The sequence below is a fragment of the Maniola jurtina genome, chromosome 11, assembly GCF_905333055.1.
Source record: "Maniola jurtina chromosome 11, ilManJurt1.1, whole genome shotgun sequence".
Lineage (NCBI taxonomy): Eukaryota > Metazoa > Arthropoda > Insecta > Lepidoptera > Nymphalidae > Maniola > Maniola jurtina.
The window spans coordinates 9859147-9875755 of NC_060039.1; the positions used below are offsets into that span (position 1 = coordinate 9859147).

A 16609-nucleotide genomic window follows, 5' to 3' on the forward strand; every position below is an offset into this window, starting at 1 on the left:
AGTACATAAAATATAATAAATTGATTTAAATTATTTGAAAAGTGTTTCATTTTACTTTTGTTTTTACTGAATATATAATCGTCCGCGTGGATTTAGGTTTTTAAAAATCCCGTGAGTAATCTTTAATTTTCTGAAGTAAAAAGTTGTCAATTTCCAGAACGTAAGCTATTTCTGTACATACAAATCGGTACAACGGATGGGCTTTTAAGAATCCCATGGGAACTCTTTGATTTTTTCGGGATAAAAGTAGCCTATGCCCACTCTTAGAGTGTAAACTAACTCTGTACCAAATTTCATCAAAATCGGTTAAACTACTGGGCCGTGAAAAGCTAACAGATAGACTGAGATACACTTTCGTATTTATAATATTAGTATGGATAAGTATATATTGCATGTAGTCCGTCGTAGTAACATAGAAAATTAATTATGATGTGGTATCGATATACCCAAATTCGCCGTCCCAGCCCTAGATGGTGCACACAGTGACAAAATGACTTACGCACACAAAAATAATTGACACGCATTTTCAGTTTATTATCGGTCCATAATTATAATACGTCCATGATTGTAACTAACTACCTAACTAATGCGGAATAAGAATATTCCTTTTAAGTCGAAAGCCATTCGAAAGCATTCAGTAGCACTAGAAAATAGCATGATGAAAGCTGAATGCCTGAAAGTCCATAATGTTCCCAAAGGGAGGAGGAAGGTGGGACAGTCCCTTGCAGTCGAGTTGGCCAGTTGCAGTATGGCATTAAGCCAAATGGCATAAACTCTTTGAACCCTTATTCTAAGGTCCTGAGTTCCTGATTCCTGACCAGCCCTGACGTGCAATAAGACTAACTAGAAGTTGGAATTTTGGGTGTTTGTGTTATAACAATTTTGTCTGTGATGTTTAAACAATGACAAAGTGGCATAGTTTCAAAAAAGTGAGAATCCAGAGCCGTAATGCTAGTTCAAAAATACAGATGACAGTAATGAGTGACATTTTGATTGTCATTGTCATTCATTTGTCAAGCTCGAGCTAACGGGCCATCGGGCGTATTATTTATATTTGTTTTGTTTTTGGCGATTCTGATGAACTTCCGAAGTCTGAACAAAACAAATTAAAAATTACAGTTTTGCTTAGTTACCTACCTAAGATTTAAGAATATGTAGTGTAATCCAAAACATTTGTGATATGGTGAACGTTCACTACCAAAAATTTGAAATATAAAAGTTGTAATCGCATAAACTAAGTAAGAGTAAAGCCTTTAAAAATATTCAAAAATGTCGAAACAAAATCTTTTATTTCACCCAATTATTAGTTCAATTCAACGAATTGCTCTATATGAAACCAAAGCAGTAAGTATTGTATTAACTTTTATTGGTGACGGAAATAAGAAAAAGAATAAATCAGAGAATAATAGTAATTTAGTAGTATTTTTGATAGGATACCTGTTACCTTACTCCTTGCTACGTATATAACGCATAAGCTTTACTCAACTACAGGTTTAGGTCATACATTCTATACAGCAGATACCAAGCATCACAAATTACAAAATAATTTATATTCCAGAGATTCTATCTAATAGGATCAAATAACACACAGACAAGGTTTCGTGTGCTTAAAATAGATAGAACAGATTCCAAAGAACTGATACTAGTTGATGACAAAGTGGAGTACAATAAGCAGGAAATACATCAGCTATTGAACATGATTGGATTTGGCAACAGAAGCGGCCGATCGCCTGGTTTTAATAAGCTTGTGTCTGCCTTTGGAATTGTTGGTTGGTAACCTTGATACATATAATTCTTGATAACAGCGCTATAATTAAAGCTGTAATTAAAATCTGAAATCTAAAGTTACATCACTAAGCATTAATGATCTAACTTTAGATTTCCTACCTTATCTATCTAATTACCTATCTAAATTATTCTAAATGGTGGGTGGTATAATGTATGTTACGATAAATAAATAAACTAAATGTATGGAATCAATTCTGTATGCAATCATTCTAAACAAAAATGTTTACTACTAAATGTTGCCTACAACTTCATCCACATGGATTTAGCTTTTTAAAAATCCAGTGAAAACTCCCTGATTTTCTGTGGCAAAAAAACATACAGTCGAATTTAGAACCTCAAATTTTTTTGAAGAAGAAAAAGATTATATCCGTCCAATGCAAACTATCTCTGTAACTATCAAAATCACTTAAATAGATGGGTTGCTAATTAGAATTTTAGCTACTTGATATTTTTTATTAAAACCATTTTATTCTTCAACAGGGTTCATAAGATTTTTAGAAGGTTACTACATTATACTAGTGACAAAGAGGCGTAAGATTGCTGTGATCGGGTCACACTCCATTTACAAAATAGAAGATACAGCGATGATCTACATTCCCAATGACACTAGTAAACCCCTGCATCCAGACGAACAGAGATACGTGAAAATGTTCCTTGCCATTGATCTGTCAACCAACTTTTATTATAGCTACAGTTATGACATCACTCATACTTTACAAATGAATATGGCGCCACCAAGGAAGTTGGCGCCAGCATTGTTTCCTAAGCCAGTTACAGCCGCTGTGTACCATTCGAGTTTGAGGTCAGATAAAGAAGATTGTGTTTGTAAACGCACACAAGACGATGAGGATATATTTGAGACATGGAAAATACAGTTGCAAGAAAGGCATAACAAAACTGGGTATATACTTTTTATTTAAGCTTTGATCACCATTTCCTATGTCTCAGTTTTTTTCTCAAAACAACTTTGATGGGAACTCTTTGATTTTTTGGGATAAAAGTAGCCTATGTCCAACTTTGGGTTGCAAGCTATCTGTGTTGAACAGATGGGCTGTGAAAAGGTAACAGACTGACAGACACACTGACATTTATAATATTAGTATGGATATGGATTATCTAAGGGAAATATAGTTCAGTTTGTGCAATGTGCTCTTAGCTTTGAATTAATACTATATGGAAAATTTTAAATAGTATTTAATTTAAATTCTAGAGAACAAGGCCCAAAACTAGAATTTGGAGTGCGAAGTGTGCCAGAATGGAGATTTGTATGGAACAGTCATTTATTATCTGTGGTCCACTCACAGCTGCATCCAGACTGGATCCTTTACATCATACATGGGTTCATAGAGCAGAGCAATTTGAATATCTTTGGAAGGCCCATATATTTGACCCTCATAGCTCGAAGAAGCAATAGGTGAGTAACTATGTAAACTTATACTAAAAATTACTATGTAAACTACAAATTTACTCAATCCAAATTCACAATAGTACCTAGACACTGAAAGATCAATCTGCAAACACGTTTAAATAAATAACGACTCTTGTTACGATGCAATAAAGTATAATTCAGTTCATACTGTTGCAGTCTAAAGTTGAATATACACGCGTAAAGAGATCTTTCTCTCTTACGAGATCGAACGGGTTAGGAAGCTAGTGAGATAAAAAGTAGCCTATGTATATCCAAAATGCAAGCAATCTCTGCATCAAATTTCATCTAAACCACATTTATAATAGCATAGTATAAAGATGCTGATGAGATGAGATAAAGATGCCAAGAGCCCGATGCCTTTGATCTCGTGGTAAATAATGAAGACATCCCTTCAACTTAGGCCCGTAAGTACATAGGCCAGTTCGGGTCGCTCCTTCGTCTCGCATATCTGGTTTTACTGCACGATTGCTCTCTCTAGACGGCTTCATAGAAACTGTAGGATCCTTACTCTGTGATGTTAGTATGGGTTGTGTTGTGTTATAGGTACGCTGGCACTAGATTCTTGAAGAGAGGAGCCAACATGCACGGCGATGTCGCAAATGAAGTGGAAACTGAACAAATCGTTCACGACGCAATGATATCTTCTTTTTCTGCCGGCAGGTATGGCGAATCATTTTTTTCTATATTTCATTCGTATTTTATTTTTTTGTTTGTTAAGAAGAATTTCCATTAAAAGAAGTAAATTGCTATGTGGGACTTGATGTCCCTAAATTCTTATGTAATTAGCTGATTCCAAAAAAAGGGTAGGTATATTTAATTCAGTGCTTATAAGGTGGTCCATTGACATTACCTTCTGGTTGTTTTAGATTCAGTTCATTTGTTCAAATGCGTGGATCGATACCTAGCTTTTGGTCACAGGATATATCGAAAATGGTGCCGAAACCAGCCATCATGATAGACCGTAGCGACCCGTTCGCCGAAATACCCGCCAAACACTTTAACAACCTCATGAGAAGATACGGAGCTCCGATTATGATATTAAATTTAGTGAAGAAAAGGGAGAAGAAGAAACACGAATCACTTTTGACAGAAGTGATAAGTAACGCGGTAAAATACCTCAATCAATTTCTGCCGCCCGAAAACGCTATCCAGTATTTCCATTTGGATATGGCGAGGATGAATAAAGGCGCTGATGCCAAAGTTCTTGATAAGTAAGTTGATTCAATGGTGTACCTACACAAATCTGTAAACTAAAATGACATCAAGACTGTGTTCCATGCGAATCGTCATTAACACATACCACAGATCGCTATGTATCCGATTTCTTATAAGTATATTAGGTACCAAGTATAGACAGGTCTAAATTGTAGTAATGTTAATTAATTTAAATGTTCCTAGTGGAATAAGGTAGCATTGCTAATGATTTTAAGCTTATTTCGTGGTTTAACGACCTTTTAAATTGTAGATAACGGGCAGTCAAAAACACCAAATGAATCGTGGTATGCACCCATTATCTACAATATAAAAAGGTAGCATTGCTTCTCTAAAACCTAGGTAACTTTTATTGATAAGGTTTACATTCGATCACGAATCATATTATGTTGTATTATAGATATCGCTGGTTTTTGTTCTTTAAACTTAGATAAGCACTTATTACAGACTAACAGCTATAGCCCGGACAGTCGTCCGTCGCACGGGAATATTTCTAAGCGGTAAGGGTTACGGGGAACCAATGGGTGTGGAAGGGCACCAGAGTGGGCGCCTGCAGACCGGCCTCGTGCGCGTCAACTGTGTGGACTGCCTCGACAGAACCAATACAGCGCAATTCGCCATCGGCAAGTGTGTTTTAGCGCATCAGGTTTGTAACGTTCCTAAGCTGGAAGGGTTATGGGGAGATGACACATTCCTCCTTCAAAGAACAAATATGTCCTTGGTTATACACTAGAGGCGCAAGCGTTCACTGACAAATCAAAAGTATAAATACATACCTGTGCGCACATTTTGACTTCCCACTCCCAGCAATACTCCCTGAATTCTTCTGCAACATAAGCGGCTTTCCGCTTTCGAAGAATCTGGCAAGGCGGTGTTACGAACTAAAGACGCTATCAGACTCGGGAGAAAAGGAGTTAGTTGTCTGGACGACCTTCTTGATGTAGTACTGCCGATTGTAAAATAGCTCTAATATGGTTTAGTAAAAAACCAGTCTGTAACTAGCAGACTTTGGAAGAGTTTTTTAGAATACGACTTTGGTTAATGCAATCAAACCTTTACAACAAACAACGTTTGCCATATTCAAAATGGTGTTGTAAGTTCTGATCTATTTGAAAACCATATTTTGAATCAGTAGATATGTTTTTATTTTCCAGCTGTTTGCCTTAGGTTTAATCGAAGAGCCAGTGATTGAGTTTGACTCAGATTGCGTAAGACTTCTGGAAGGTTTATACGAAGACCATGGAGATACCCTCGCGTTGCAATACGGTGGATCTCAGCTAGTTCACAGGTGAGACAAATCTAATCGACACAACAGACCAAAAATACTCTGATCCTTTTTAGGGTTGCTCATAGTAAGTTTTAGGGTTCCTTTTTTAGGGATCCCTAAAGTTTCGGTCAGTTCAGCCTTCCGATTGTATGTCACAGCAGTCTAATATTTTAAGCAAAGGTACTTTGCTTATCGTTTGCTGGGTCTGTCTTAAATCCATGCTAAAATTATATCCGTCTAGTCAATTTTGATGGGTATTTGGACTTTGGTACAGAGGCATCCCGGAGACGAACATTGTCTGCTTTTTATCCCGGAAATTCAAAGAGTTCCCACGTGAAGGAAAAAAACTAAATCCACATGAATAAAATCGCGGGCATTGTCTATTTTTTTTTTTAATAAATAGCGAGCAAACCTGCACCTGATGTTAAGTGATTACCGCCAGCTATGAACATTTGCAGTATCGGAGGATACGCCAATGCTTTGCCGGCCTTTCAGGAATTTTTTGGTCCGCCCCTTCAATAACCCTATGTTGTAATCTAATGGAAACACAGCAGAAGGAAGTTGATTCCACAGTTTGCATGTGCGTGGAAAAAGTATCTGTATTTATGTATAAAAACAATTGTTTCAGGATAAAAACATACCGTAAAACTGCGCCGTGGTCGTCCCACGGCAATGACATAATGCAGACTTTGAGTCGCTACTACTCTAACACGTTTTCGGACGCTGAGAAGCAGAATACAATGAACCTGTTCCTGGGCCTCTTTGTGCCGGACCCCGGTCGACCGGCCATCTGGGAATACCCCACGGATTATTACCTTCACCATCCGGAGACCATGGTTTATATTCCTAATAAAAGGTGTGCCAGGGTTGGTGCAAGCGCAACTTAGCTTACAAACTTTAACATTTAACTCCATATCCTTAACCCTCTAGCACATAGACGCATTCGCATGCGATAGCGGAACTAATAACACCTTTAGGTTATTCACGTTTGGCTACGGATTGTGAAATGTGTCAGTGTGCCAATGCTTTATCATTGAGGTATTAAATCTTCGTTGTTAAATTCTTGCTTATTAATTTGACGATTGAAATTTCTAGTGGTTAGAACGTCCTAATTGGGAGGTCGGGGGTTCGATCCCAGGCACGCAACTCTAACGTTTCAGTTGTGTGTGTTTTAAGCAATTAAATATCACTTGCTTTAACGGCGAAGGAAAACATCGTGAGGAAACCTGCATGCCTAAGAGTTCGCCATGTTCTCAAACGTGTGTGAAGTCTATCAATCCGCACTGAGCCAACGTGGCAGACTATGGCCTAAACCCTTCTCACTCTGAGAAGAGACCCATGCTCAGTAGTGGGCCGGCATGGGTTGATCATGATAAATCTGACTAAATTTTATAGATCCCTCACAAAATGGTGGGACGATGAAGTGTTGAAGTTCCTCCCGCGGCCAACCAACGAGATGAGGAAACTTTGCTGTGAGATCATCGGCATGCAGGGCGACAGCAGCGCCCTGGAGATGATTGACCCCTACCACGAGTACAACCGGCCCTTTGAGTACACCGTGTTCATGGAGTGCTTCGAATTTAAGGTATAGTTTGCATGTGGAGGATATGTAGCTGCACATAGGGTAAACATGTTGAACCAAAAATGCGATAGAATAGACCGCCGTCGTCGTATCACCAAATATCATAACGATTAGGAGGGGCAAGAGAAGAAAGAAGATATGTCAATTTTGCTTTACTTTTGCATTCTCAGTGGATGCGGAAGTCGGTCAAGGAAGGTCAAGGTCAGAGTTCTTGAGGCCAAAGGTGTTTTAAATGTCGTTCAGATGCATTTGGGCTCCATTTTATCAAGAACAATTTTCTCTAATGTCAGATGTATCACACTGTGCGGGATCTAGCCCCCGGGTTCCCGGACAGTCTGAGCCCGTTCGTAGTGCGCGGGCGCACGGCCGGCGTGAAGGGGCCCAGCTCTAAGAACCCTGTCATCAGCGGCCGCTGCAGCACTACGTCCAATAACTCCAGCGAGTGAGTTGTAGCATTTCTTGTAGTCAGTTCATTCTCAGACATACCACACAGTGCGGGACCAGGCCCCCGGGCTCCTGGACAGTCTGAACACCTACGTAGTGCGCGGGCGCACGGCTGGCGTGAAGGGACCCAGCTTTAAGAACGCTCAGCCAGTGAGTTCTTTAATGTTGTGGGAATGTGTCGGGGCATAGATACTGTTCTTTCATACTGCGCTGGAAAAGGCAAACTAACTTACGAATCGATCGCGCCATTGTACTGTAATTAAACTGTGTAACTAACATAAATACCTTCAAGAGTGAATAGACATCTTCTAGACAAGCGCGTTCCAACCTAGAGTTCATCATTGCTTTTTATTGAGCATGATTATCATCAAGCGCAAGCCTATCTTGTTTTTAAAAAGGTCATGTTTTTTCTTGTTTCATTCTCTAGGTTTCCGTTAATTAATTTTGTTTCATTCATTCAGTTCGAACAGCGATTCGACGTCGGATGACGATCTAACGAGTTCCACGCCCAGCACGAGGCAGAACGTGATATCGCCCATCACCATGGTCGCCAGGCTGCTGGAGACTGAGGAGACCGAGGAGACTCCCTTGTTCCCCGCCATCAAACGCTACAATAGCATCAAAGTGAACGAGCCCTCCAAGCGGGATATGTTGTTGTGAGTATTTGGAAGCTCCAATGCAAAATTTATCTAAATTCCATGCAAAATCCGCTATGTATTTTTTTTTTTGAGTTTCATTTTAGTGTTTCGTACCTCAAACGGAAAAACGGAACCCTTATAGGATCACTTTATTGTCTGTCTGTCTATGCTTCTGTCCATCTGTCGTGTCTGTCAAGAAAACCTAGGGTACTTCCCGTTGACCTAGAATTTGGCAGGTAGGTAGGTCTTAAAGCACAAGTTAACCAAAAAATCCGAAAACCGTGAATTTGTGGTTACGTCACAAAAAAAAAGTGTTCTCGACCAAATAATTAGTATTTTCAATTTTCAAAGTAAGATAGTTTTACCAAGTGGGGTATCATATGAAAGGGCTTTACCTGTACATTCTAAAACGATTTTTTATTTATTTTTATGCATAATAGTTTTTGATTTATCGTGCAAGATGTCGGAAAAAATACCCGAGTACGGAACCCTCGGTGCGCGAGTCTGACTCGCACTTGGCCGGTTTTTTACCTTTGTTTTGATCCGTTAGGTACAGACGCTACGTGAACTTCGAGCGGCGATCCAACCCGAGCTACAAGCCCGACATACACATAGTGATGACAGTGAGCAGCGCGTTCACGATCGACAGCTCCGTGGACGTGATCCCGCCCACCGTCAGCAAGGCCGCCCGGGAGATATACCACCAGTACGTGCAACGCACCACGGGCCACGTTGTTGTACCACCGGAATCTGTTGCGCTTTACAATCAATATGTTAATTTTAGTCTGTAACATTTGTTTATGTACAAATTAAATACGAAAGAATTACAAGCCCGACGTACGATATATGACTGACTAGAGCCTAGAGGATGCCCGCGGCTTTGCCCGCGTGGATTTCGGTTTCTTTTAAATCCCGCTGGAACTCTTTGATTTTCCGGGATAAAAAGTAGCCTATGTCCTTCCCCAGGATGTATCCCATGTCTACTAAATTGCATTAAAATCGGTTCAGCGGCTGGGCCTTGAAAACTTAGCAGACAGACTTTCGCATTTATAATATTACTAGCTAATGCCCACGACTTTGTCCGCGTGGATTTACGTTTTTCAAAATCCCGCGGGAACTCTTTAATTTTCCGGGAATAAAAAGTAGCCTATGTGTTAATCCAGGATATAATCTATCTCCATTCCAAATTTCAGCCAAATCCGTCCTGTAGTTTTTGCGTGATTGAGTAACAAATATCCAAACATCCACACTTTTGTAGAATGTGTTTGTTTACAAATAAAATACAATCCGAGAATTTTTAATGGCCAATGACCTAATGAAGCGTTGCCAGATATTACATGGCGAATTCTACGATCGAGATACTATTATCGTACGAAAAGCTTTAAAAAGACGCGACCCTGTTGCGTCGCTCAAAGTTGAAAAAAAATTGAGTAGATATGAAAATAAAACTGAAGATTGAAAATCTTTAAAAAAGTACGATTTTCGTATCCTTTAGGCAACGCTGGGCCCCACCAATCATAGCGAATCATAGATAATGAAGAACTGTCATGGCTCTATAATCTATATATTGTCATCGTATAATGTAGGCATTACTTTCTGTTACAAAATTGTGTTACCATACGTGTATGTTTTCCTCTTGTAAATGGATATTGGATTCTTTTACAAGCAAAAGTAATAACGTAATTAAATTATTCTCTTCACTTCCTGAGTAACTCCCTCAATTTTGAGGATCGTAGCTCCCCTTTGATACGATTTGTGCCGCGATGTTCTTCCATTTTTAGGGTTCTGTACCTCAAAAGAAAAAAGGAACCTTATAGGATCACTTCTTTGTCTGCCTGTCAAGAAACCTATAGGGTATTTCCCGTTGACCTAGAATCATGAAATTTGGTAGGGGTTATAAACACAAGTCAGGGAAAACGAGAACTTGTGATTACTTCTCAGAGAAAAAACTGAAATGCGTTCATGGAAAAATAATTAGTAGTTATTTCAATTTTCAGTGTAAGATAACTTTATCAAGTGGCGTATCATATGAGAAGTCTTTACCTGTACATTCTAAAGCAGATTTATAATTTGCTGAAAAATTTGAACTTACAGATTGTCAACAGTCTCTTGTCTTCATAATATTATAGTCATTCTGTTAATCATTCATTCATTCATTCATTCATAGGTTAGGTGCTTTAGGTTATTCAGTATTTCAGTTTTCAATTTTGGTTTAACTCCAATCCATCCCTGCCAGCAAACATAATCTTCAATCCATTTGTTTTATTATAGGTAGGTGCATAGTTGCTTTTGTTATGGGACTCCAAAATATAGTTACAATTAGTAATGACAAAGGAAAAACCATTGATGGATGGTTTCCCCGTAAAATCCTATTACTGACTCAACTGAGTCAGTAATTTACCTTTTATTATACCGTTAGTCTATTTTGTCCCAAAACTTTTATTTTTTTTCGTGGGGAAAACGTATATATCATTATAGCAACATAATAATTTTAATGACAGTTGACATTTGTGACTTGACATGGTTGACACTGACAATAACATTTCCCGATGTCAATTTTGTAGAAAATAGATTTTTTAGATTGACTGATAGTTGGTGACGATTTGCTATAAATTGAATTAAAACAGATTCAGAATTTTAATTTATAGTTTCGACTTAGGGGGCGGATGAATTTTGACCGAAATTAGACTGAGACTGCCACCATGGCTATGTCTAAAGGCTTCAAAGTTCTGGAGAAAAATTCTCCGCCAAACCCGTACAGTATAATTTTGCAACACAGGAATAAAGATTCTGCATTATTATTCGAATCTCAAGCGGTGGTATCTCTATCTCCACAAGAAACGGACACCTTGCGTAAGCAATATCATAAAGTGGCTGATGCGTACGGTTGCTTAGGAGTGCTGCAATTAAATTCTGGTGAAAGTTGCTTGCTGTACTTGGTTCTCATCACGGGCTGCTGCTCTGTTGGCAAGGTAGGCGATAACGAAGTGTTTAAGATAACTCAGACTCAGTTTTTACCTTTATTTTATTATTCCCAAGGCGAAGATAAAGTTTCTGAAGTGAGGAAATTACTTAATTCTGGCACATTCTACTTTTCTTGGTACTCTGGGAAAACTAATGATAATTTATTTGATCTAACCCTATGTGCTCAGAGAAAAAGTAAAGGAGCCTGTCCGGATAACAGGTTCTTTTGGAATAGAACTTTGTTCATCCATCTTATAAGATTTGGCATTGACTGTGATGACTGGCTAACTAGAGCAATGTGTGGATCTGTAGAAATAAGAACTATCTATGTCGGTCATAGACAAGCAAGAGCAGTTCTAGTGTCCCGTTTAAGCTGTGAACGAGCTGGGACTAGATTTAATGTACGAGGCTGCAACGATGATGGTAATGTGGCAAACTTTGTCGAAACAGAACAGGCTATTTACATTGATGATTCCATGGCATCCTACATCCAGACCAGAGGATCTGTGCCTTTGTTTTGGGAACAGCCCGGCATACAAGTTGGCTCTCATAAGGTTAAGATGTCGAGAGGTTATGATGCTTCAACAAGTGCATGTGACAGGCACTTCTCTCAGTTGAAACGTAACTATGGATCAATTGTTGTTGTGAACCTGCTCGGTTCAAGCTTAATAGGAGGTAGTGAAGGGGAAGCTACACTCAGTAATGCTTTCCAAAGACATCTAAATGAGTCTGCTCATAATGATATAGTGCAAATTATTTTTGACTATCATCAGGAGGTTAGAGCAGCTTCAATAGAAACAGCTTTATCAAAATTTAAGAAGATAATTGAAAAGCATTATGATAGTATCAGTATTTTTAGTGCAAAAGGTTCTGATATTTATAACATTCAAAAAGGTGTTATTCGCACTAACTGCTTAGATTGTTTAGACAGAACGAATGCAATACAAACCTTTATTGGCTTAGAAATGCTTGCTATACAGTTAATGCTGTTGCAATGTATTGATAAAAAACAAAATGTGAACAGGTTTGAAGAGGTTTTTAAGCAGATGTGGATTAATAATGGAAATGAGGTATCAAAAATTTATGCTGGTACAGGAGCTATACAGGGTGGTTCAAAACTAATAGATGGTGCAAGATCTGCTGCTCGCACTATACAAAACAACCTGCTCGATAACTCCAAACAAGAAGCAATTGATATTCTTCTGTTGGGCTCAACACTTAACTCAGAATTGTCAGACAGGACAAGAATTTTGCTACCATCTAATATATTGCACACATCAACAGCAGTCCTTAGAGAAATGTGCAGAAGGGCCAATGAATTTACACAACCCTCAAGTATACGCATTACAATTGGAACTTATAACGTCAATGGCGGTAAGCATTTTAGAAGCCTTGCATATAAAGATGTATCGCTTGCAGATTGGCTATTGGATTGCCCAAATTCAGCTTTGGTCAACACTGTAAATTTAAAAGATCACCCTTCAGATATTTTTGCTATTGGATTTCAAGAAATAGTTGATTTAAATGCCAGTAATATTATGGCTGCTAGCTCTGATAATGCCAGAGCTTGGAGTGAAGAATTGGACAAAATATTAGCAAGAGATGCTTCTTACACACTCTTATCGTGTCATCAGCTGGTTGGAGTTTGTCTTTTTATATTTGCGAGGAAAGATTTAATCCCACATATCAGAGATATAGCTCTTGATTCTGTTAAAACTGGTCTTGGAGGTACTACTGGCAATAAAGGAGCAGTTGCTATTCGCTTGGTTATCTATGGAACTTCTATATGCTTTGTGTGTGCTCATTTTGCTGCTGGGCAGTCGCAAGTTACTGAGCGCAATGCTGATTACACAGAAATCACAAGGAAAATAGCATTTCCCATGGGGCGCTCATTGTATTCTCATGATTATGTTTTTTGGTGTGGAGATTTTAATTATCGTATTGACCTGGACAAGGAAGAAACTCGTCTACTTGCAGCACAGAATAGTATTAACAGGCTTTTAGAAAACGATCAGTTATTGAAACAAAAATCGCAAGATTTAGTTTTCAAAAATTGTTTTGAAGGAGAAATAACTTTTCTCCCGACATATAAATACGACTTATTCAGTGATGATTACGACACTAGTGAAAAATGCCGAGCACCGGCGTGGACTGACCGTATTTTATGGAGAAGTCGAAAACATACTATTGACCCAGAGAATACTTCTGAACTTGCTGCAGGAAAATTGTTGCACTACGGTAGAGCTGAACTAAAACAGAGTGATCATCGACCAGTGATTGCAATCTTAGAAATAGAAGTCTTACAAGTAAGCTACACCAAGTGTATGGAAGTGTTTTATGAAGTGGTTAAAGATCTAGGTCCACCTGACGCTAGCATCGTCGTACGACCGTTAGATGAGATTGATTATGAAGATTCTATTTTTGATGACAACGTAATGGCAGCTGTTCTTCAAGAATTAGCAACGATCGGCGAAGTAACACTAGTGCGTTTCGTAGAGGATCATAATTTGAGTATAACATTTAGAGACGGGCAGCATGCACTAGCGGCTGCACAGAAAGGAAAAATTATGGCTGGAGGAATTCCATTATCTGTGTCTTTGAAATCTCCCGAGTGGGTTGAAATCGTGAGATCGGAGATAAATTTATGTACGAACAATACGATTCCGCTCTTTGGCGAAATACCAGCAGAGCGGCCTCTCAGATCCGCCCCACCGACACCGCGTAGGCAGCAACCTAGCAGACCCCCAGCGCCCTCACCTACCCCACTCGTGCCGTCTCGAGCCCCGGCGCCCAGTCCTGCACGCCCACCGCCTCCTAGACCCTCACCTCTCCCTCAAGATGCTACAACTGGAAACATAACTCCACCAACAGTGGCATCACCTCCTGCTGACAGTGCTCCACCTCCGACGTGCGCGCCGCCTCCGCTGCCCGCGAGCAACACGCCGCCGCCCACCGGCCCTTCACCACCGCCCGTTGGTCCGCCGCTGCCCACCGGACCACCGCTGCCCACTGGCCCTTCGCCGCCGCCAACCGGCCCGCCGCCACCCGTGCCTGCGCGCCAAGGGGCACCCCCTCCGCTACCTGCACGCCCTCGACCAGTTATTTAGATTAACACTAGTACTTACTCGGATTTGCTTATTGAAAGTTTGAATCAGTATATTAAAATAATATAAACTGTTAATAAATCAAGAAAACGTATTACTTAGTCTGTAGCGATGTATGACACTAATATCATTATAGCTAACTAATGTAGAAGTGGCTTTTGCAATATCATTATTAACTGAATTTATTTAAATGCTTTAGAGTAGACCTTTAAATCTTATTTTCATAGATAGGCTGTGATCTGATTGTTACAAATTATCTGCAATATTTCATGGTATGGATTATAACTATTTACTCTGTTAAATCATGAATTTCGGTATTATCTTGTTAGGATGAAGAAGTGTTTAAAAAATATGAGTATAATAGCTAATAATATATGGGATTTATTTTAAATCAATGATAAATATAATACACTTTCAATGAATTTACTGTGCTGATTGGTAATTATTTGTTAATGATCTCATTTTATATATTCTTTGTATTACCTACCTAATTTTATGCTTATTCAGTCCTCTTAAAATTTAAAACGGTTATGTTAATAATCTTGGGTTCCTACTTTTATATGGATTTTTTAAATGTTTAGACTAATTTGTACTAAGTACACTTTGTTTAATGTAGCAAGTTAGTTTATTTATTCTTATGTGCGTAAACATCGAACAAACGAAACATTCTAATTGTGATTTTATTAGTTTGCAAGCAATGTTATAGTGGCATTATTTAAAAATGAAGTATTTCATCTTATTATTGTTAAAGTGGATGATGAAACAGGGACAAAATATGAGTCTCAGGAGAAATGATTTTCTGAATTGATTGTGATACACATTAGGTACCTAACTAATAATTATAATAAAAACTTTACTCTGGTCATGCTTATAGATTGACTGTCAGATTATTGTGTATCTATACCTATCAGTCTTTATCAATGCTGATAAATAATTTTATAGATATACCTAGGTATCACAATTCACTACTTAATTTGTTAATAATCAAAAACAATGAAAATGAGGCTTTGCGAATTACCATTTTCAATAATTTAATTACCTATAAGTAATTCACATGATAAGATCGACCCTTAGATTAATTTATGTGTAACATAGTTACTTTACTTATATAATTTTTTATTTGTTAAAATAATTTGTTTAGAAAAATATGTGGTAAACAAAATATGTAGGTACCTACCTATAACTATTAAAAGTAATTTTTGTAACGTCCGTGACCTATGCGCTCGCGCATCGTTCATCGGATTGAGGTGAAACTTTGTACATGATGTTATTGCTCTTGTATCAAGGTTTTTAACATAGTCTCCATCACGTAGAAAAGGTGATGCTATGCTGGGGATAAGCTATAAATACTTACATACTCGAGATGTAAATGAATAACGAAAAATAGGAATTTCTTATGCAAAAAGCTTTGGCACCTAAATACCTAATTTTGGTTCTAGAGCAAATAATTATTTAAGACTAGCCTGTGACTTCGTTCGCGCGGATGTAGGTTTTTAAAAATCCCGTGGGAACTTTATGATTTTCCGCGATAAAAGTAGCCTATTTTCTTTTCCATGTCAAAGGCTACATGAATGCCAAATTTCATCCAAATCCGTTCAGCCGTTTTTGCGTGATTGAGTAACAAACGTCCACACTTTCGCATTTAACTATAATATTAGTAGGATATTTATATGCAGTGTTAGTCACAAACATTATTTTGAGGTATTATAAAAGATAATCGACATTATAGGGTGAGTTTTTTTTTGTAATGTGGGTAGATATTTATTTATAAGTATGTGCTTTACATTAAGGGTCATAGCTCATTAGAGCTACCCAGCACCCGACTAGCACTACCTCATCGTTCGGCACCCACTTGTCGACAGGCGGTGTTCGTGTAGTTGCCGGGTTGTCACCAGTAAACCTTACGCGGTCAATAAGTGACATCGCGTGGTCCACAAATTTTCGATTAGTCTGTCAGCAACTAATCACACTTACTCTACGGATTTGATGTAGTTAGCGTATGTCCATATAACGAATACTAAACGCGAGGCGGTGTAGGTCTGGTGCCGGGTTGTCCTAATGAGCTATGACCTTAAGTTGGTACTTAATGGGTACTGACCTGAGGTAGCTTTTTTTAAACTACAAGAAACAACTGTAAATTATTAAAGCAAAGGTATTATACCAACATTTCGTTTCTAATAT

The 16609-nt window shown here is 38.5% G+C and overlaps 2 protein-coding genes across 2 annotated transcripts; both read left to right on the plus strand.

The window, feature by feature from the left end:
• The first annotated feature begins 1030 nt into the window (after positions 1-1030).
• LOC123869532 (polyphosphoinositide phosphatase) lies at positions 1031-9196 on the plus strand. Its single transcript, XM_045912508.1, has 13 exons — positions 1031-1344; positions 1559-1769; positions 2269-2689; positions 2999-3202; positions 3761-3877; positions 4084-4428; positions 4877-5075; positions 5584-5717; positions 6325-6552; positions 7092-7281; positions 7569-7720; positions 8184-8378; positions 8911-9196. The coding sequence occupies exons 1-13, from the start codon at positions 1270-1272 to the stop codon at positions 9149-9151; spliced, it is 2712 nt and encodes a 903-aa protein (XP_045768464.1). The 5' UTR covers positions 1031-1269; the 3' UTR covers positions 9152-9196.
• A 1574-nt stretch (positions 9197-10770) lies between these two features.
• On the plus strand, positions 10771-15268 carry LOC123869529 (synaptojanin-1). Its single transcript, XM_045912503.1, has one exon. The coding sequence runs from the start codon at positions 11063-11065 to the stop codon at positions 14429-14431; it is 3369 nt and encodes a 1122-aa protein (XP_045768459.1). The 5' UTR covers positions 10771-11062; the 3' UTR covers positions 14432-15268.
• The last annotated feature ends 1341 nt before the right edge of the window (positions 15269-16609 follow it).

Bases quoted from the DNA above. Each gene is read 5' to 3' on its own strand.
- LOC123869532 (XM_045912508.1), top strand. From the start codon at position 1,270: ATGTCGAAACAAAATCTTTTATTTCACCCAATTATTAGTTCAATTCAA. The intron at 3,878-4,083 runs GTATGGCGAATC...TGGTTGTTTTAG, and splicing joins TCTTCTTTTTCTGCCGGCAG to ATTCAGTTCATTTGTTCAAA. The intron at 8,379-8,910 runs GTGAGTATTTGG...TTGATCCGTTAG, and splicing joins TCCAAGCGGGATATGTTGTT to GTACAGACGCTACGTGAACT.
- LOC123869529 (XM_045912503.1), top strand. From the start codon at position 11,063: ATGGCTATGTCTAAAGGCTTCAAAGTTCTGGAGAAAAATTCTCCGCCA.